This window comes from Lactuca saligna, chromosome 5 (assembly GCF_052625555.1).
Source record: "Lactuca saligna cultivar CGN05327 chromosome 5, ASM5262555v1, whole genome shotgun sequence".
In the NCBI taxonomy this organism is placed as follows: Eukaryota; Viridiplantae; Streptophyta; class Magnoliopsida; order Asterales; family Asteraceae; genus Lactuca; species Lactuca saligna.
The window spans coordinates 19802894-19826860 of NC_136421.1; the positions used below are offsets into that span (position 1 = coordinate 19802894).

Below are 23967 nucleotides of genomic sequence, written 5' to 3' on the forward strand. Positions count from 1 at the left end.
AAATGTACGGTACGTCGAGTTTGCAACGAACTCACGTATATCCCTCCTCAAAATGCTCAAATATCAGCTCATGCGTGCCTGCTCGGAGGACACGTGCTCTGGACAGAACATCGCCCGCTCATGAAACATCCTCGTAATCACCGTAATAGACTCAGTACCCTGCTTGAGGGTCAGAAACTCCTGAGCCAAACACTCCCTCTCCACCTGGGGAATGTACTCATCTCGAAACATAGCGGTGAACCTCTCCCAGGTCACTGCAGCAAGCTCAGCAGGTGTAAAGTGCGCAATCACAAACTTCCACCAGTCCTTCGCTCCCAAGCGAAGCTGGTTCAGCGCGAACCGGACTCTCAAATGCTCTGGAGATGAGCAAGTAAAGAAGCACCCCTCTATGTTTGAAATCCATCTCATCGCCACGATCGGGTCCTAGGTCCCGTCAAACTCCGGTGGTTTTGTGTTGATGAACTCTCGGAACAACAACGCATCACCACCCTGCGGCCTAGTCGCAGCTATAGCTGCAGTGGCCGCAGCAACAACAGCCTCAGAAAGAGCAGCATATCTCTCATCAAATGTCTCCATCAGAGTGGTCTTGATAGACCCGAACATCTCTAGTATCTCTACCATGATGGCCGTAGCCACCTCCTCCTGGATGATCCTACGGATCTCATCATCACCCGAACTGTCGATCACTGGTGTGTGGCGCGTCCTAACCATGGTCTCCTTCTGAAATACAACATAAGAATATTAGAGACCCTTTTCGAGTATAAATAAACTCGATAACTCCACCCTACTCGTTCCTTGGTGCCCAAAGGATTCTTACTTGGATTGCGTACCAACCCGGTATCTTCAGTAGTACGGGCCCAATACTACCGTCCATACTGTGTTGTCATTCATCCCAAGTCCTCCTCCTTGAGCCTCAAATCCCAAGTACTCTACTCTTTCTATCATGTGCTACTCACTAACAAAACTCTCATAAGCACCTCGCTGCTATCTAAATCACTCTTAAGCATCTCTAGTAGCGAAACCCCTAGACTAAGGAATCATATATCAGGCCACTCTAGTCCTAATAAGAATACCTAGTCTACTTTAGCATCCATATCATAACTCATCATATAGCTTACATAACATATCTGATAATCACTTATTAGGAGGGTATTTTGGGAAATCACCGTTCGGGCGCTGGCTGATCGTACACACGACTCTACTCTGTTTGTCTCAAGACTCCTGTTTACTCTTTTTCAAAAAAATATTATTTTTATTATTAAAAGTTTCCTCAAATCCCCAGTTTGAGTTCAGATACGCCCGAAGATATATCCGAATCCCTCAAACCAAGGCTCTGATACCAACTTGTACACCATAAAAATTTGAATAATTGTTCACTTTTGTAACCCATAAAGTATCATTTGAAATCATAAACAAACCATTGTATCAATACAAAACCCAAGATCAAAATATATATAAACTCCGGTATGCGTGTGTACGAATCATGTCGGCGCCTTCCCGCGATCATCACTGGTACCTGAAACACATAACACATAACACATAACACTATAAGCATAAATGCTTAGTGAGTTCCCCAAAATACCACTCTAACACATAATAGCCACTCGAGGCTGTAACTTTGTTGACCCTCAGGTTTATGTGTCTCATTGGGGCCCTCCAGCCCCAACTCTCTATGGGCCCTCTGGCCTTAACTCTGTGGACCCGAAAGTCCTAACTCTGTGGACCCGAAGGTCCTAACTCTGTAACTCTGAATCATACATAGCACCTATCACAATAAATCATATCACATAAATAACATGCAATTACACTGGCGTATAACTCTAAAATACTCTATCACATAACTCTGTTACCTCACTAGGTAAAGTATAGTGAGAAGACTCACGTCAAGCGTCTCGGTAAATCTCTGACTTGGTAGAAATATTGCCTAGTCTTTGCCTATTCACATAAAGTAAATACTCTTATAAATATAACTCTCGAGACTAGACTCAACCTGCCATTGGCACCCTCAGGAGGGAAAAAGGCTATTTTACCCCCCTCTCGACACAAGTACTCCATTGACCAAACCCTAAAAGTCAACGGTCACACTTTGACCCTACTCGTCGAGTGCACCCTGGTGACTCGGCGAGTTCACACATGTTCTTTAACACTTTGTCCCGCTTGGCACGCCGAGTCCCTCCCTATGCTTGACAAGTCATACTCGGCATGAATCGTGGGGCCACCACGACTCAACTCGCCGAGTCTCAAGAACAACTCGGCGAGTACCGCCTTGAACTCCAGTCCTCAAACTCCATTCTGACTCACTGAGTCATCCCCCAGCTTAGCAAGTCTACTCACTGAGCAATTTACGTGAAACCCTAACCCTACTCGCCGAGTCTTAGGAACAACTTGGCGAGGTCATGCCATGCACAAACTCTACTCGCCTCCTGAGGTCAGATCTGTTTCCCTAAATCAAAGATCTGGCCTTCCCAAGCATGAATGTCACGTAAAGCTCGAAACTTGATGCTTCTATAACACAACAAGGCATCAAAAGGAGATTTAGTCCCAAAAATCGCAACCTAAGTCCAAAAAACCCAAAATGATTCATAAAGCTCCAAGGGTTAAGATCTCTGGACCTCTTTGAGTCCAGATCCAAGGCACAAACTCGAAGAGGGACCATTTGCTTCACATAATCACTCTCCAAAGGGGTTAGAAAACCCTAACTCTAATGATCAACACCAAAACTGAAGGAGGTTCGAACTATTACCTCAAAATGAAGTATCTGAATCTCTGGAACTGCTAGAATCGCACCTCCCCTTTGCTCTTGTGCACCTCCTTCTTGCCAAACAAAAGGTACAAGGATCAAAAGTGACTTCTTCTTCCTCACAACGATTTGGCTCACTTAGGGTTCTCTCAAGGGATTGGTAGCCGCAATGAGAGGCTATAAGTGCCCTTAAATAGGCTTCAAACCCGGAGAATTTAGGGTTTCGTTAAACAGCGTGGACTCGCCGAGTCCAAAGTGAATCTGGATGAACAATCACGACCCTACTCGACGAGTCTATGCATCAACATGCCGAGTTCCTTCTCATAATTCAAAATAAATAATTAAAATAATATACCTGGAAACCCGGCTGTTACAGTAACTCTAACGACTTTGCACTGTGATGTCTAGATCTCCGCCGTAGTTGAAGACCAGAAGACTCGCCGGAGGTTGATGTCGCATCATTTGGCGCCATCCCGGATTCGAGCAAGTAGCAAAAGCCTCAGTTGCTTTCAAGCTTGTTTTTCCTCAAATCTGATGTGTTTTTCATCTCAAGTTTCCTCAGATCTGTTAATTTATAGTATCATTTGTTCAGATCTGTTTATTTTTTTGCCAAGATCTGTTCAAATGGTTTTCAACATCTTTTAGATATGTAGATCCATCATGTTTTTTAGTTCATATCTATGGATCTATATAATTCCCTTCACTCAAGCACTCCCCAAATTTGCAAAAAACATCTAAAAATAGTTTTTTGGTTCATATTCTATGGGTTTCTTGAGTAGGATGAAAAGAAAAGAGATTTTATGACTTTTATCTCATTTTCAACCCATATAATATCAAAAAATCTTTTTTAGTTAAGATTTTCTATGAACAACTTCCCTACTTGCATCAGTTGTTTGTAGTTAAAGTTTAGATGGTTGTATATTTTAGAAAAACAAAAAATTGAATTATTATCTTATTTAGTTCATATATTTAGTGTTTCCTTTAAGAGCTTAAAGAAGGAAAACGAAAATTTCAGATCTGTTCATTCTTATCCCTCATCAGACCGGATCAATTTGGTTGTTGACAAAATTTCTTTAGATTTGTTAAACCATCATTTAAATCTCAAGATCTCCTCCATTTTCAGTTCAGATCTTTAGATCTATTTTCATTCTCAAGTTCAGATATGTAGATCTGTTTACCTCTTGAAGCTCAGATCTCAAGATCTTTTGAGTTTTTAACTCATCTGAACATTTATGAAGCCTGCAAAGATATTTTGAATCTATTTTCATTTTTACATTTCAGTGGGTTTTTCAGGAACTTGAGGGAGGAGGAAATAAATTTTTACAAGTTTTTATCCTTTCATCAAGTTCATATTACCAGAAAATTGATGTTTAGTTAAGATTTTTTATGAAAAATTCACTCCCTGCAACAACTAATTGTAAGAACAACTGAGATGTTTGCACATTTCGAAAAAAAAAACAAGTTTTTACACCACTTTTTGTTCATATTTTTGGTGTTCTTTCTTTAGAAGTTTAGAGAAGAAAAACGAAAATTTATGAGATCTGTTTCTTTTTCACATTTCAATGGCTTTATGAGCAAGCTGAAAGGAAAAAGAAGGTTTTATAAGAATAAACTTTGTCAAATCCGTTTTGTTTATATTTTGGGGTTTTTCCCAATAAGTTGAGAAGAAAAGAAGTGTTTTATGAGTTTTATCCCTGAACAAGATCTCTTGTTCATGCATTATCTGAAGATCCTTCTCTACCTGTGCATTTTCATATACATTCTTGCCCACTGTAACAATTATTTGTACATACAACCATATGGCTTGTACATTTTACAGAACCTTCAGAGAAAAAAAAAAAAAAGAAGAGAGAAGAAGTTTTTATGGGATTTTAGTTTTTTTTACCCATCTCTATTCATATTTTTACAAAAAATCTTATCTACTTTATGATTTTCCATGTAAAACTTAACTCAAGTTATTTAGTGACTTCGAGAAAGAAATAAGTTTTATGAACTTATCTTTTCAAACCATCATAAAACCACCCAATATTCATTCATCCATGTACACCTTCCGATCGCCGGTCATCAGTCACCCGCCGGGCGACCTCCAATCATCAGTAGCTTCCATGGCTAGTAGATCCCGACTAGACGACGCCCCCAGCAGGAAGGCCCCGATAGCGAGCGCCTCCGTCGAACATTGTTGGTCATCTCTAGCAGACGGCAACCCATGAAGCATCGAGACTTGTGCAAACAATCACTCACTCACCATCCCATGTGACTTCTCCCGATGAACCACAAGCAGACCACCTTCAATCGCCAAACATGCTTAGCACCGACGGACTTAAGCACATCGTTTCTGGCGAGCTCATTGCTGTGAATCCCAACATGGAACCACCAAAGCTTTCACCAATCACAACCACACCTCCAGTCGATGATAAATTTCAACAGGCAACCTATTGATCTAGCGCTTCCGGCCAACCCCAGGCCACCATCGATCCTCCATAGCAGCAACATCGCCATCTATCCGCTGGTCGCTCCTATCTCTGACCCCCATGAATTAGCAACGACAGTTTCAGCGCAGATCACCACCAAAAATCGCCATCGTCATCACCAAGAACTACTTCCACCTGGCCGGTCAGATTCCGACGACTAGAACGTAGTCGCCATCTCTGATCGTCTCTGTTTCTGAAATGCAACATCACCCATCGACCCTCAAGCGACAGCAGCTCAAACCACTGTGCCATTTCCCATCGACCCAATAAGCTTGCGTCGCCGACAATCTTTCCGCTCCGATCTCTTTCTCAGGCGACGAACTCCAACGAGTAGTCGTCGGCTTTCTTTTTGGCGCCCACTGTGATAGACCGTACAAAGAACGGCCGGAATATCCTTTGTTGTCTTCAACTAATAACAAAGCATAACACCCTAAAGCCCTTACAATTCGCAAACAGAATAAGATAAAAAAAAAAAGGGGGCTAGTCATTAGCTAAGTGGGCTTACAGTTTCATACGGGCTTCACATCGAATACACATTTTCGTTGTATTGGGCTATTTTAAAAATTAAATGGGCCACCCTTACAAGACAATATCTAGCAATATAACGTCCGCGTGCTACGATTCCGCTCTAAAAATTCATTTTCAGAATATGCATTGTGGTAGAAACCACTCGACACTTGAAAAGAATAACGATTCAACATTTTGGCTCATTCAAATGGGTTGTTGCCATCCTGTTTTATATTGGGTTTCTCGCATGTTGTACCATTTGGAGTATCTCAACAATTAAACGAGTCGCTCTTGCAAGATGACAATCAGCAATGTAATACTCGCGCAGAGCAAACCTGGTTCTATAGAATGCATGGCGACTCGGCCGCTCATGACTTTTTCAAAAAAAAAAAAAGGGGGGGGGGGGGGGGGGGGGGGGGGGGGGGAGGGAAGAATAGTACGTTGCTACTGCTACTCGTGAAGCATTTAGAAACTATCGTGATGAGCAATATGAATCAATTTATTATTTCAAGAAACAATACTAACTATTTGATCGAGTTGTCCTATCAGATAATCGTTCCAACACTACGACACTCAGAGTGAGCCAACAACAAACTAATGGAGCGAAGCTCAGTCTGTAAAATATTTATAGGGGACTTGTGAAGTGTTCACTGTTGACTAGTCACTCAAAGTTCCCATCCAGCAAGCATAGAGATGTAACTCTCCGCCCGGTGTTGGTTGCGGGTCTCGTCCCCCTCACCGAGGTGTGCGCGCGACGCTTAGAGCATCAATTTCTATTAACAACTTTTATCTGTGATGGAATGCAGGAATCACGGACCAAGTATGTTGTATCTATTTACAGACTTCAGAGCTCGACAACGGTCTTAGGGACTGTATCGATGTTACGCTTCTTAGCTATCCCGACCCGACATTTATCGACATCAGAGTTGCGTAACACTCTTTACTAGTCTTATTCTGCACGATCACAACAACAGCTATGTTGCATCGCACCGATCGACTCATACTCCTTTCAATGTAGGAGTATTAAGTCAGCTCAAGCTACATAAGTAATGTTTGGCTCACCGCACTACCCCACGACTCTCGTGGGTAAGGTTCGATCATTCTCTCTATTATTTAATGCATTGGTGCTTTATCTAGTTCGATCTGATTGTCAGCAACCCAATCGCATCAGACTAGGGGGACTTGACGACGCACAGTTTATATGACCAAGTCCAGTCCGATGCCACTGGCTGCGTACCAATAACATCATACTGGGGGGACTTGATGATATATGGTCCATTAGCATGGCCTAAATTGCTCTAGTGTACCATCCTGGCCTGGCACGCTCCTGCAAGCCTGGCCTGGTGCTCCCTTGCCAGCTTTGCTGGGGACTCTCCTCTCAGCCCGACCTGGCGCTCCCTTACCTGGCGCCCCTGCCAGCCTTTCCTAGTGCGCACCCGCTAGCCTTGCCTGGGGTGCGCCCGCCAGCCCCGCCCGGGGACTCCGGGCGGCCTTGCCCAACTCCTTGCTAGTTGGGCCTGAATTGGGCTGGCCCAAGGCCTAACCTAATTCTCTTTGACCTAGTTGTCCCCTATAGATAGAATAATGTCTCCTCCATGAATGAGGATTAGGGCTAGGACCTTTCCCTAGGACCTTTTCCCTGGACTCTTCCCCATGGTTCAACCACCACACTGTACTCCGGCCGGGTAGTTCAGCTGCCACCCGCCGCCGTCAGCCACCATACACCACCACCGACACCAAGATGGTTCTCTCCAGCTTTGGAGGACCATCTCAGATCTATCAGCTGATCTAACTTGACCGTTGGAGCCCACTCCCAGGGCACAGTCCTTGGGGTGGCTCTAACGACTTTGCATTGTGATGTCCAGGTCTCTGCCGCAGTTGAAGACCAGAAGACTCGTCAGAGGTCAATGTCGCATCAATGACAATGATGAGTGTTAAATTATAAATAATGGAAAAACATCAACCAAGAATACCCCAAAACACCAGCCATATCCGTCGCAAAAAAGAATCATTAAAAAGTAAATGGTCTATTGTTAGACTAGCGATAATGGTCTAATGATTATATGTAATGCTCGTAGATTCGGGCTAGTCAATTTAGAGACGTTAAGCATCAAAAATGACTTTTTGATAGAATATTATTTATAATGAATAATCTTAACTAAGTTGTAGTATATGTTACAAGGATTTCGTAAATATAAAGAACGTTGAAATCCGGGTTATAACAAAGAAGTTATGACCTGTCGAAGTTTCGTGACAGAACCGGCACGACACAGCGCGTCGTAAATAATGAAGGAGTTATGAATTTCTAATGGAGTTTTCCTGTCCCGGCCTACTAAAAATTATATATTATTAATATATTAAAATTAAATTAAAAATTAGCCGACAAAGTCTAAATGAAAGTTGTAGATCTTATTTTTACCTATGCGTGGATATAAATAACGTCGAAAATGGAGTTCGTATGTGAAAGTTATGAATTTCTGAAGTTCGGGGAGCGAAACCCCAAAACTATCAGAGTTCACGATGTGAATATAGTGTTCATGACGTGAACTCAGTATTTATGACTTCTGGAGCCTGACAGACGCAACTTGCAATGACACATGCAGTGACAACTGAACTCACGACATGGATATTTGAGATTCACAACGTGAATCCATAAAATCAGCCCTATAAATAGAATTCAAGGGGCAGCCGAGTTTAGTTGCTCAATCTCCTCTCTCCCACTCCCGATACCCTCTCTAAGCCCTATTTTAACCCTCTGAAGCCCCGATATCATCCCGAGACATGAAGCAAGTCCCGAAGCCCGAAGATCCCGAGAAGAAAAGAGTTTCCGAGCCGAAGCTCTACCCGCGAGAAGTCCGGTGTGTGAAGAGATCACAGCTTCACCGAAGAATACTACTTCTACAAGCCGTAGTGCTGCCCGGTCATCTTCTGATCAAGTGAGTGTATATTCACTTTCTTATTACACATAAATATTAAGTATTTGCTATGAAATATGTGTTATGTGTGTATATATTGTTGTTTATTTGAGACAATTGTGGAACGGATAAATTATATAGGTTTTAATGAGTTAAACTGTATACGTATTTTGTATCTACGAATATGTTAGGTAGAGCATGGGTAGATGGGATTGTTGGTATGGGATAAAAGATGATTTGGATCATGAGATAAAAGGATAAAGAGATAAACTTGTTATAGATTCGGGAGTATGGATTAGATCAAGAGGTTAGTTTTAGATCCGGGAATATGGATTAGGTAATGAGGTAAATTTTGGATCCGGGAGTACGGATTATGTATTTTTGAACTAAGTGTTCATCCGATAGGGTATCATGTGCATATTCCCTTTCATGGACATAATTTTAATACAAGTATTGATTAAAGTATTAATTAATATGTATGTGAAGTATTTGTTATTGGCCGAAATACGTGTTAAATATATAATTGATGATATACAACGTACGAACCATTTATGGTCCAATATGTGTTAAGATGTGTATATATGATATTATTACTTAAAACTTTGTGCTAAGTATACTCATAGTTAGCGTTTCCAAACGGAGATAGTATCGGAACTTGATTATAGGCATTGTAGGCTTGCCTAGTGATGGGTTAAGACTTAAATTGGTATGTTTAGTTCCATTAAGTTTGGACATTGGGTAGCCTCTTATTAAGAGTACGTTTGTTGTGAGATTGATGATCGATGGAGTACGTCCTACGTACAAAAGTACATTTTATGTACAAAGTCCTTTTCAAATCTCTGTGTCTTGGGTGTTGCTTGTGCCAAGGTACTATTATGTTCTCGGTTACGAGTCTTTCGCATACCAGAGTACTATAATGTGCCAGAAGTACTATCATGTACAAAGTCTTTTGACAATTTTGTGTGTCGGCTACGAGAGCGTACGGGAGTACTCTAGTAGTATTTTCCCATACTTTTATTTTGAGAGAGCTTTGGAGTCAGCGTTTCTTTTATGAGGTGATCGACCGAGCTTCATATGTCAACGTTTTCTTTCACGAAGTAATTAAGGGAACTTCATATACTGCCTATTAAAGTGTGTCGGTAATAGACCACTGCTAGGTATGTCTGGTGTTATATTGATGGATAGGGTGTGTCTGGGGGTGAAATACCTCATGTATTCAGGCCACTGCTAGGTAAAGTTCGATGCTGGATAGGGAGAATCTGGGGGTATAATACCTCACGATATTCGGACCACGCCTAGGCATTGTTATCTAGATAACTACCCCTGACTTAAAATGTCTTGTGGTTCTTCCTTTTACGAACAAATGTTCGTTGTGAAACTTATTCCATTCCCATAATTTGATGTATTTATTGATCCTCATTTGCTGCCAGGGAATTTCGAAGCAGCTTCGTCAGTTTGTGGTTCATATCGATTCCTTAGGCTAGATCTTGTAAGATCATTGTATAGGGTCAGTATGTGGGGGATCTACGAGATGGGATATATTATTTTAGAAATATGATTTATATGTGTTTATAATATTAGTGGTTTTGCAGGATCGAGATATACTTTATTATCACATTGTTTGAACTAAGAGCTTTTGTACTCTGTATTCCTTAGGTGATTGGGTTCACCAGTGATATTCGAACTAAGTGTTCATTAGATATTTGAACTTAGTGTTCATCAGTGTTATTTGAACTAAGTGTTCATTAAGTGTTTGTGAACTATGAGTTCATTGGGTAATATTGGAACTACACATTAGGTGTTCTTGAACTATGTGTTCATTAATTATTGTGAACTGCATGTTCACCAGAGGTAATCTAAGAACCTTGGCAGCACTAGACTTTGTGCCAGTTCCTTAGGGCAATCCTTAGGAATGAATGAGAGAAGGGTAATCGGTTCTTAGGATAAATCTTTAAGAAATAAATGGAGATAATGGGGGTGGGTAATTGGATTGATTGTTTGATAATTGAATATAATAAGTATATTATTGTGGGTTGAAAACCCTATATGCTCACTAGGCTCCCAAGCTTGACCCTCTCAGTTTTCTTTGTATTATAGGTTATGGTACGAGAGCATAAGTTGGCTGACATAACGAGATATTTTGGATTATAGGCTAGTAGTTATGAATAACTATTGTAAGGTCTATTTTTGTTCTATTTATGCTTTTGGTCTATATTGAACATGACATCCCGAGATTTTGTTATATAATGAAAATACATTTCTTTAAAGAAATGCTTTGATAAATTCTTATCATATTTTGTTTTGGGAACAAATTCCACAACTATTTTCTTTAAAAGATTACTCTAATTTTAAAAACAAAGCATAAACAAATCGGTCTTTTCTTGCCGTGAAATTGGGGATGTCACATTATACTCATGAAATGAAACATGTCATAGAAGATATTCCACAAATTTGCCTCATCCAAAGAAGAATTATGAAAATGCAGTGAAAAATCAAGTAAGAAAGATGCATCAAGTATGAAGGGGTCTTCGGATAGCATGTCACAAGCGAGGGTGTTTACCCTACTTATGATTTGAATTATAAATTTTCACCAAAATACCCTATTCTATTTCTGTAAACAATTTTTGATTAAATTCACTTTGCAATCATCTTTCTTTTAACTCGTATGACTTCCTGATATCCAAATAGTGAGTGTGATATGCCAGTGAATACCACTTGTTACTATATATATATATATATATATATATATATATATATATATATATATATATATATATATATAAAATAGCCGTTTACCCGCGCTAAGCGACGCGTGAGAATAATTTCTGAAATTAGTTTCTAGGGACGATTAGTTTTTAAACCGAATAAGTTTCGTTTTTGAATCGCTTTCGTATTTTAAACCATTTTCAGATCATGAACCAGTTATTTTGCCTAACTCTATTCATAATCATAGTCTACATGCCAATAAAGTTTAACTGAAGGTATCTAAAGTTTTGGATGTCCGAATATATCCATTGAGATAGAGTAAAACCCACTAAAAAATAAATAAATAACATCTTAAATATAATTTTAACTTAATAGTATAATTAATACGTTAGTTATTTAATAGAGTAAAACACACTAAAACGAATTTATATGTTGCCACATAAAATAATTTATTAGTTGCATTACTTTTATCAAGATGAATGAATTTGATGGTTGCATTTTACTTATATTAAAATGAGTAAAAATGATAACAATAATACGATTAATCACAGAACATAAAAAAATCAGAAACAAATTTCAATTTTGGTTATACATGCAGTTATGTATTAAAGAAATATAGAAAGTCGTTTTAGCAATATATTTTTGGAAGACTTGTTTCAATTGACTTTGTAGCTCATCCTTTTTCACAAACAACTAAATTTTGAATGACAAGGAAACAAAATTAATTCAATGTTTTCATACATAAGCAATCCGGTCAAGATCATACAATTGGCAATTAACTTGATCAAATAATTAGCATGTATTTATTTCTTGCAGTTGACCGAACAAAACAAAAAATGAAAGCAAGATGCTAACATTAACAATTAACAGAAAGTACCTTGATATATTTTGTAATTAGCCGAAAGTATGAGATCAAAATATGATGACATGTTATCAAGCATATGGATAAAGGACGAAAAATACATAGAATAGCAACATACTTTTCCCTCGCTAACAATTTGTGAATATACATTATTTTTTACATGTTATAACAACATACTTCAAACGTATTACCAATCACACAAACACCACACAAGTTTTTTTTTTCCATAAACACTCAACCACTCAAGATACAATATTACAATAAAAAACATCAAAGCTATGATGCTAGTTCTTACAAATAGCCGAAAATTTTGAAAATGAAAGTTAGATGCTAAAATATAAAATTACATGAAAAGTGCTTTGCTATTTATTGTAATTATAATGCCAAAAAGTTAAAGTTAATAGAGTAATACCTTACAAAACTTGAAATAGAGTATGAACCAGCGGCTACACAATTTCCTTCACATAACCTTTCACTTGAAGTAAAGGTTTTTTTTTTTTTTATTATTTTTTATTTTTTTTTATCAAAACTTGGTTTTACCATGAAACGTCCTTACATGAGGTACCTACCAGAATGCAAGATAAACATAATCGGTTACCAAGTGTGTTTGTACTAAAAAAATAAAAAATAAAAATTCAAATAATAAACAAATTGGTGAGGTAAAGTGATTGTTCTTTTCCATAGATTCATTTAAGATTAACATTTCGATTAGGGAATGCTCACTTAGGTCCTTTTTTCTTAATATGTTCATCATTCGCTCTCTTCATTTCCTCTTTCAAGCAACGAAAATTATGAATTATTTACCTTCAATCATTGTATGGAGTAGGAGCACAGTGGTGCCGGAGAGAGAGAAATCTAACTTATGAGACGGAGATTACCAAGAACAATGTGGAAAAAAAACCTGAGGAAATGTTGCCAATTTCCATTTTCAAAGGATTTTTTCATTGGATTATGGGATTCTTCCTTTGTGCAGCCTCTTAAGAGTGGGGGCTCATAATCAACAAGTTGAAAGATTTAAAAATTAAAAATTAAAAAAACACGGACATTTATTATAGTTTATCAATTCAGTGGTTTGTATAAAGCTAACAAAAAGTTTGGAATGTTTTAATTTACCCTTTTATTAATCTGTTGTCCGTATTTTGACACAACTTAGATAGCTACCATCAACGCATTGCTTAATATATGCATCTACAAGGAAAAGAATGTACAACTTCGGGTCAAAAATATCGGACAAACAATTATATTTAAGAAAAAACAACAAAATTTGTTAAAAGAATCTCACTTTGAGCTCGGGCTTAGGTTCACCTAATTACCTGCAGTGTAATATGTTCAACAAAAGAAAACGATTTCGAGTTATTGGTTGTGGTGGCGGTTGAGATAGTGTTGGTGGAACTCTTTGGAAGTTTCACAATAGAAAGAAGAAAACACTCATCTGAGCACCAAAAAATCAGCACCTTTAATTAAACAAACCACCATTCCCAAAATATTAAAAACTATAGGGACTAAACTTATAACTTACTGCAAATTAAAAAACTATATGACCAAAAATGTAATTTATGTATTTCTTGATAATTAAGAAGAAGATACAATTTGAACATACACCATGTTTAATAAAAAAAACAACGATGTTTGAATTTTAATAAATACATTCGATGGGTAAAATCGAATCGATGTTGATAACTTTTCAAGTTGTATTCAAAGTAATAAGTTGTGATCGCACAACTGAAGAATTCAAAAGTTAAAAGAAATGTCCAACTAAATGATATTAATATATTTTTTTCCATGGATTCATCGACAATTAATTGAAAATAACAATGTAGCTTTAGAATTTTATAAATACTTCAAATAAGATAAGATCCAAAGACGAAATTCTATCTTGAAAACAATTTCTTTGATTGAGACTTTTTGTTCCTATGATACAAACAAAATTTCAAGCAAGTCAAGTATTCTATTAAATTTGTAAAACAAGAAACTTACAAAAATAAACTCAAGCCAACATAGATCCCTGAATCAAGTTTATAACTTCTCCGCTTAAAACACATTGTTTTAACTAAGATTTTGTTTGAAGGATACAAACAAATAGTCACAAAGCTCTAGTTGTTACATTGACATAGTAATTTCAACCGAACATGCATAAAATCCCTAAAAACAATTCAAGCACACGACAAAACTCCTTTGTTATATATATTTAGCTTCCTTGAACACAATTTCTTCACACCAAACATGCCATCAACATACAAATATAGAATGAAGGTATCAAGAGTTACGATTCTCATTCTCTTTTCAATATTGATTACCTTGTTTATATCTTGCGTTGATGGTCAGTCTTGCAAGGCAAGTGGAAAGTTGAGAGGTAAAAAACCCCCTCATGGGACATGTGTGAACGATCCAGATTGTTGCAAAGAAGGCAAGTTTTACACTACGTACAAATGCTCACCCGTTGTCACTAAACATACAACAGCCACACTAACGATAAACAGTTTTCAAAAAGGAGGGGATGGTGGAGGACCATCTGCATGTGATGGTAAGTATCACTCAGATAATACACTAATTGTTGCATTGTCCACTGGGTGGTATAACAACAGAAAAAGGTGTTCTAAGTTTATCAATATACACTATAATGGTAAGAGTGTAAAGGCTAAGGTGGTCGATGAGTGTGACTCCACTGTAGGGTGTGATGCTGAGCATGGATACCAACCACCATGTCCTAATAACATCGTGGATGCATCTAAAGCTGTTTGGAAGGCCCTTGGGGTGCCTAAGAGTGACTGGGGTGAGGCCAAAGTTACCTGGTCAGATGCTTGATGCCAATTTGATGATGAGATCAGGTCGCTTGAGTTTATGAGTTTATGAATAAATTTATAAACCTTCAGAGAGCCTATACAATAAAAACAATAATCAAATCAAGACTTTTTATTTCAAATTACTGTTCAACTACTTGTGTTCTTGCCAGATGTCTGAAGCACATACTTTGCGTTATTTTCCTCTTGGGAAAATCGATAAATCCATGACTATGTGTTTCTTTTTCTTATTTCATTTTTCTTGTTCTATCAATATGGCCAAATTTTAACAAAAGTATCCTTGATTATAATTTTGTTTAATGGTTAAAACTACAATAGAAAGGTAATCACAAAAACAAGAGGCAATTTGGTTTGTGGTTTGTGTAGTATTGATTTTAGTTTTGACAGATAAACTGAAATTTGAAGGCTTGGAATTTAAGGTTGCTTTTAGTTATGGAAAAAATAAACCGTTTTTTGGAAAAAAATTCCAAAAAAATAAGAATTTTGAAAACACGTTTAGTTTGTCTATTTTTCTAAAATTTTCACGGAAAATAAATTTTTTGTGTTTTCTAAAATTACAAAGAAGTTTAAAATTTTTGGAAAACCAATAATCATTATTTTCCGTATTTTTTTAATTTTTTTTTCTAAAATATAAACATACACCCACTATCACTCCATCCATCTCTATCTACCCTTATCTTAACACCCCAACCCACCATACCCTTACATACCTACTCCCCCCCCCCCCAAACATACACAAGCACATATTTTTCGATTTTTTCTTAAATATTTTTGTAAATAGGCTCCCTCTTTATGAAAAAAGATATCCGAATTTTTTTCCTTCTGATTTGTTTTTAGCTTTGGTTAATAAAAAGTCTTGTTCGTTTATCCGAAACTCGCTTTTAAAAAATTCATTCATTGAAATCTGAAACATTCTTTACAACTTAAGTTATTTAATATGAAAACGGTTATAGACTAATTGGAAACGTGAAAAAAAACATAAGTTATTTAATCCGAAACAATTAGTGGCTAATTTGAAACAAGTTTTGAGTTATAGATAGACATAGACTAATCGGAATTCGTAAACGATCACACTTCAAAAACTAGTTTGGATGTAATGTTGTTTTTTATGATGTTTTGTTTGTTTATAATATTTAATGATGTAAATTAATATTTTTTGACGTAACACTATGATATATTATGATATATAGTTATGCAAAAATTTCATAGTAATTTATGTTTCAAACTACAAGTATATATATTATTAAATTTAAATATTTTATAACATTTTTTACTCAACATAACACAAGAAAATAAAATTAAATTATAACACTACAAAATCTCAAACAGTAACAAAGTATGATTTAAAAAAATGTTTGCTTTAGACTATATGTTTACTTTAAATTTTTATTTTTATTATAACATAAAATATAACTAAAAAATTGTATATTATATTAGTCATAAAATTTAATAACTCAACCAATATAATAAAAAATATTTAGGGTAAAAATATTGTTTATAACTAATCGATATTAAGAAAACAAATTTATTAATAATAAAATAATAAGTTATAAATAAAATATATTTAGTTATGATTGACAGCCCAAATTGAATTTGATTAATTACTAAGTTTATTTTTTCACGGAAAACAATATAATTAAAACCCTCAAGGGGGTTTTTTTAACACCAATTTTATACATAGACGAATTAGGAACAATTTTCAAAAATAATAATAATAATCATTCAAACGTTCACAATTTTATTTTGTATGTTTTGATTTTTAAAAAATTTTTCGAGGTAAATTACAAAAGTCTAGTTGTCTATGATTTTTCTTTTTTTTAATATTTTTAGATTTTTACATGTGACTATCTGCAAAAATTAGGTGACATGCAAAAAAAAATTATAGATTTTTGTTGGTTACCTTTTGTAATTGGGAGAATCCAAATGGTTGATGATTTGATGACCGATTAGTTTTAAACTATCAATAATGGACAAACGTCAGCTAAAAGACCAAAGATATAGTTCATATCCATCGCAAAAAAGAATCATTAAAAAGTAAATTATCTGATTGTTAGATCAACGTTAATGGTTTGATGATTATACTCATGTAATGAAACATGTCAAAGAAGTGATTGCACCAAATTTGCCCCCATCCAAAGAAGAATATTGAAAACGCGGTGAAAAATCAAGTAAGAAAGACGTGTCGGGTATGAAGGGGTCTTTAGATGGCGGGTATCAAGCGAGGGTGTTTACCATACTTATGATTTGAAACTTAATTTTTCACCAAAATGTCCTATTTTTTTTCTATACACAAATGTTAGATCAGTTTGCAATCATCTTTCTTTTAACTCTTATGATTTCCTGATATACCAATGGGTACCACTTGTTACTCTCTCTCTCTCTCTCTCTCTATATATATATATATATATATATATATATATATATATATATATATATATATATATATATATATATATATATATATATATATATATATATATATATATACACTAGCCGTTACCCGCGCACAGCGGCGGGGACAAATAGCTTCTTTCAACAATATTTTTTTAAAGAAAAATATTATGTTCCAAAAGAAAGTTCATGTCGTAGATGAGAGGAAGGGCGGTAGTCGTGATAGTGGTTGGTTGAAGGCGGAAGGAGGCAGAGCGGCTATGGTGGTGGTGGTTATACTGTCTTGGTTACTGGTTAAGGTTCTTCGAGAGAGTGTGCGTATATTTCTTACTTTGAAGGGATTACGAAGATAGATATTATGAGATAGCTTGTTACCAATGTGAGAGAAGAGATCCTCTATAAATTGTTGACATTGACCGCTTCAAATAGTTGAAGTGTTGAGATTGACGGGTTCAATTTGCAAATGAATTCTTCTATTAATTTGATACGAGATTTTTAGGGATAAATAATAGGGTTAAAGTTTTAATATTATTATATTATAAATGGGTTGTACTTCAAGCTTAATACTTTGGACGTCTTAAAAAAATAATATTATTATATTTAATCTATTTATATAGAAATAATTAGATTTTTTTTATAAGTAGTATATATATATATATATATATATATATATATATATATATATATATATATATATATATATATATATATATATATATATATATATATATATATATATATATATATATATAACTTTCTAACATCCAAATTCGGAGTGCAATATGTTCATGATAACCTTTATTACAGATAATATAAAAAAATTAAATTCAAACGGAGTTCATTTCAATTTAAAATTATTACAAGGAATCGATTCAATTTAGATATATTCATTTTTATATAATATTTATCGTTATTTAAGGACATATAAAACATCTTTAACGTCAACTTTAAATTTGTTGATTTTTGGTGGACAATAGTTGTACATCTCGATCCTAGGATATGTAGATATGGAAAATGGGAAGAAAAAAAAGTAGTGTACCATGTGGGCACGGTGTAACATCCTGTTTCGAGAAGTTTCTTATTCTGGGATTGTGGACAATAAATGGATCAAGAAAAGGCCTTTGGATTCAACGGAATGGGGTTTAGACCTTATGGGATGACGATGATAAAACTGAATAAGCGATTAAAACATTGGTTTGTGTCTTGGAGTCACATGGTGAAATGGAAAAAGTGATGTTTCAGACTTCTTTTACGAATTAAGGATTTTATATCGATGAGTTTTACATCAAAAGTAATTATATAGAGCTGTAGAGCTCTTTAATACCTTTCAGTGGATATAAGGATCGCCGAAAACAAAATTGGAACGAAGAAGTTATGACTATTTGAAGTTATGAAAATATGGGGTTAAGCTGAGTACGTTAGGCGTAGAGGGCGTACATTGAGCGTACTGGGTAAGAGTGATTGATGAGATTAAAGTTTCTTTTAATCTACGAAGATCGATTAGATCTTGAACAAGTAAATAAACAATGACGGTATAAACACAGTAAAATAATAGAACAAGATAGAATCAAACGAGTCGAATGATTAAAACAAAATCCTCAGAAGAGCTCGATTAAGAACATCAATTGTAGATGATTGGAAGGTTACAAGTATGATCAAATAAACCTTTAGTCGTCTGGAAAATATCGTATTCTCAGATCTCTAAAACCTTAACCTAATATGCATGCAAGCATAAGCTTATATACAAAGCATAAAAGACACACGGTTGGACAGGCCCAAACCGTAATACAAAAAAATATAAATAAACAAGCCCAAAAGACGCAATCTTTTAAGCCCAACAATCTCCCCCTTTGCGTCAATTTGGAGCGAGATCTTTATTTATTACTTGGGCCAGCAGCCGAGACTGGTACCTTCTTCACGGTACTAAACAGACACTTGGTGATTGAAAGAATTGTCTGTCTAAACCGGATGTACCATTTGATCATATCTTCAAAATATTTAACATCATCAGCCGAATTCTCTTTACACCGTTTAACAATAAAAAGCACATGCTCCAAGCAAGTTGTGGTGTAAAGATGCTTATCAGCTAAAGCGAAGAGACATTTCTGTCCTTCCGCTCTAGTGAACATAACTGTGTTACGTCTCGGATCAATCTTGCCCAGCTGCATTTGATTTAGATCACTGGCCGATCCCATAGGAGCAATTTTGGGTTTCTTCTTGAAGACTGTGGCGATCTCCTGATCCATAAGGGCAACCTCCATGATATAGCAGATTAACATCCTTTTGACATGGTCTAGAATGGGACCATATTCAGCTTCATTGGTCAAAAGGATGTTATACAAGACGATCCAATCATGAGGATTTAGATTCGGTAGATCTGCTAGAGAGATGAGATGAACAGATTTTGCAGATCCCCGAATCAGTTTGAACCGAACGTTTATGAAGCGTCCCTCAGTGTAAGGCTTTAGCACCCGAACATTGACAATCTTCTGAGCGCTCCATGTAAGGAATTGAGGACGAGCAGCCTTCAGGTCAATGAGCTCCCTGTCAAGCTCAGCGTTCGGGTGAGGGACATCAAAAATATTAGAGAAGACGTGAAAGATAAACGCCTTTCGAGTCAGCGGCATATCGAACTGCGAATCGACAGAATTGCTGCAGTCGAACGATATGACTGGCTCGAGCCATAGGATGTTGGGAGTTTCGATGGCCTCTTTGATCAAGCGTTCCCTGGTCCAGGCAGGGAAGAGAGTCTTTCGGCTCTCAAGGAGATCGTGGGCTTCTTTTTGCTTACGTTCGGCTTCGGCAGCCTCACGTGCCTCACGACTGGCATCATCACCAACCTTGCGACTGTTCTTTCGTTTCAAAATGTCGGCAATGGTCTCCTTGTCGCCTTCTTCATCTTCGTCCTCAGCTATATCTTTACCTTTGTTCTTCATACCTGAACTTAAAATTTGATGAGTTGAAGATGGTTCAGTTGTATGAGTAGCTTTTGAGGAAGGAGGTGGTTTTGAAGCTTTTGAGGAAGGAGGTGGTTTTGAACTTGTCTTCTCATCTTCCCCTTGTTTCGGAATGGACACGAAACTTGGGAGGCCTTCGACCTTGTTTAGAAGATCAATGGCTGGAGAGAGCTTTTCAGCAAGGGATCGCCTCACCGAAAAGTTTAATATTGGATCATGTGCTTCCAGGATGTTTGAGATGACAGCGTGGACATCCGAAACACATGTCTTAACCACCTCCCGTTCGGAGCGAAGATCTTCCAGCTCTTGTTGAGATTGAGAGAGTTGAGTGGTCTTGACCTCAAGAGCCGTTGTTTTTAATGCCAGATCGTCCATTAAAGAACGCTCGGATGTCAGATCTTCTTGAAGCTTGACGAGACGAGCTTCAATGGAGGCTGTAAAAGCCGAGTTGTCGTCGCTTATGGTTTTACGTAGGTTGGCGAACGATGGTAACTCCGATGTGACAAAGGAGACCAATTGTTGGACAATCGGTTCCAATGATGCCTTTGTGTCAGCTGCACTTTGCTGCATTGACTGCAGTAGCGCAGAGGCATCAGAAAATAGTTTATCGACTTTTTCGGTCGCAGCCTCACATGCTCGGGTAGATGCCTGAATTGCAGCAGTTGCTGAGGCTGCTGAATCATGTTGGGCGCTGGTGAAGGCATCTACGATTTTCTGAAGTGCAGCTTCAGACAGTGTTGATTGTTGGTTGGACGAGGAGGCGAGAAGGAGATCAATCTTCTCGTTGAGCTGTTTTAGATGTTTCTTAGTGATAGGTGCATCATCCTCCTCATCACTCTGAATTTGAAACGGACTATAGTAGACCGAATCAAAGACCATGTCTTCTCCCCCAAGAAAAGGGTTTTCACCCTCAGAGGCATTGCCATGAGAAGAAGAGGGTGGAGAGGTTGGGGGTGTAGAGGGTTTATTAGGAGAAGGTTGAGTGGGTGAAGGTGTAGTTTCGGTTGGTTGTTCTGTATGGGTAGTTTCGGTTGGTGGTTGTTTATGGGTAGTTTCGGTGGGTGGTTGTTTAGGGGTAGTTTCGGTTGTGTGGGTTTTAGGTTGAGGAGGTTCGGCTACATGGGGTGATTCAGTGGTAGTGGTAAAGATTTGAGGAGGAGAAGGAATTGGGGAATTGGGAATTTGAATCTCTGGGGTAGGGGATCGAGGTGGTGTATTGCCTCGTGTAGGAGAAGCATCCCCTTGAGAGTCGTCAGAATCCGAACTCTCACCCTCAGAGTCACTCGAAGAGGAGGGTATAATGAGCTTTCGCTTTGGTTGAGTCTTCCTCTTCTTCGGTGGGGGGGAAGTGGCAGCTTTAGTCTGTTTCCTCTTTTTAGATGAAGGCCCCTTTGAAGGTTTTTCTACTTGCTTTCCTTTGTCCGCCTTTTTACCTTTGCTCAATGTTTTATCTGCATCGTGGATAGATCTGAGCATGTCCGGGGTCAGAACCCTTGTACCAGAAGGTGTTAGCTCCTTAAGCTTTCTGATCAGCCTGCTATCCGAAGGTACGCTTCCATACATGGACTCCGGAATCGAGCCAATAAAGGAGAATTTGGAGGCATCGGAGATGATGATCTTCTTGGTGTGAAAAGTGTTGGATAAGGTGTCTAAGTCCATAACTATTTCTGGTATGTACTTGACCCGACCCGGCATGGTCCATTTGGGTTGCATGGCACCATGCAATTGGATAGACTAAATGAGAGAAATAACGCTTGGAGATTATTAATATATTATAAGTTCTAATATATTAATAATATTATTTGATTAGTTTGATCAAGAATTAATTTAGAATTAATTAAGTGATCAAAAGATAACTAATTAAATATATGGGTTGATTAAGTAAATCATCCATATCTTGTATAGTGGGCTAAAAGGCTCCATGGATCATCAAGTTGGGTTCCACCCATAGGATGCTCCATGGGAGTTACAAACCCATGGGTCATGGAAATGAAGAGTCATGACACATTAGGGTTTAACCCTAGATGTGTCAACACTATATAAGTAATATGATCTCCTCCCAAATCGGTGACACACACTAAGTAATAGAGGGCTTGGCCGATTTTGAAGAGTGTGTATTCTCTCATAAGCTCTTCCAAGAGCATTTGGTGTTGTGTGAAGCATTTGAGGCATCACACTTGGGGTGCTAGGCTCACAAGGTTTCAAGGAACACAAGCAACAACAAGGTAAGTTATTCTATCTATACTTTATGTTAAAATTGTTCCCCATGTATGCTAGATAGGAATATAACCTTGGAAATCAACTTTGCATGACAAATTAGACAAACATAGATCCAAGGTTATTAGGGTTGCATGTACACTTAGGAAGTGTTAGAATGCTCAAAACCCATCAGTGGTATCAGAGCCTAGGCTTGTTTGTTCTTATTTGTGCTTAAAAGTTGAAAACAGAATCGAAAATTTGCTGTCTGCGAACGGACTCGTCGAGTCTATAGGGGGGACTCGTCGAGTCCATGTGTATCTTCAACCAACTCGGCGAGTCATGTTCATGCACTCGGCGAGTAGTGTCGAATGAGTGCAGAATTTCAATTCAGTTGCTGGAAAAATGAATTAGAAACATTACCCTAAACTGTTTTAGTAAATGTAAAATTGTTTTTGGTGGTGTAATGTCTTGCTAATTCATTTACAACAACTAGTTATCAAAAATTACAAAGTTTTATGTAATTTTTTGATTGTGTTCATATTCATGTTCTTGTTCTTATGATGTTTTAGATGATCATAGGAATTATTTGTAACCTATTTGGTAGTTTAATTCTTGATCATAATGTGTTTTAATGGAGTCCATAACTTATCCTTAAGTTATGGAAAACCAAGAGTCACACTTGAGTTAAAACCATTAAGAAAACACAAGAGTTATAAAAATGAAGAGTCTTCATTTTATGACTCTATTAAACTCATAAGTTACAAGAAATGAAAAGTTTTGAAAGTTACAAAACTTGCCCTCAAGTTTTGGAACAAGTAAAGTTAAGTTAAAACTTTAGTTCCAACCCCTAGAATTTTAAAAGTTAAAATTCAACCCTTATACTTATATTATGATAATTTAATAATTATATATATATGTATAAGAATAAAGTCGTCTTACCGCTAGTACGCCTCATTCACGAAGCCGGTCTATAAGGTGGGTATAAGGTTGTTGCCTATAAAATGGTGACTTAATGGGTGTATATTCTCACCCACCGCTTGCTTGACTGGTGGAGGGTCGTTAGCCGAACGGGTAAGACAAGGACTTATAAATTCTCATTCAAAGTATGATGAATATATAAAGTAACTAAATGTTTATTAAATTCCCAATCTTAGTTACTTTAGGAAAAATGTGAATAAGGTGCTAATCCATGAAATTACACTTTACACTTTGTCTGAGTCGTTGGTGGAGCGTGTGTGGTTAACCGGCACACTAACTTGGACTTAACAAGGTAGGTAAAGGGTGACTTAAGGTTTATTATAGTATCGGTGGAGCGTGTGTGGTTTATCGGCACATCGGTTGAGTGATAAACTTTAAAGGTACCAAGTGATTTGCATGGTTACTTCACACCTCGTTTTGTGATCCTCGGCATCCCAGTC

General features: G+C 37.1%; 1 protein-coding gene across 1 annotated transcript in view; it reads left to right on the forward strand.

Moving 5' to 3' along the window:
* The window catches only part of LOC145048998 (putative ripening-related protein 4), a 37873-nt gene extending 22867 nt beyond the window's left edge, over window positions 1-15006 (forward strand). Inside the window, exon 2 of the mRNA XM_078997680.1 lies at window positions 14527-15006. Coding sequence (XP_078853806.1) covers window positions 14527-15006 — 480 coding nt within the window. The remainder of the gene's footprint in view (window positions 1-14526) is intronic.
* Window positions 15007-23967: the final 8961 nt, after the last annotated feature.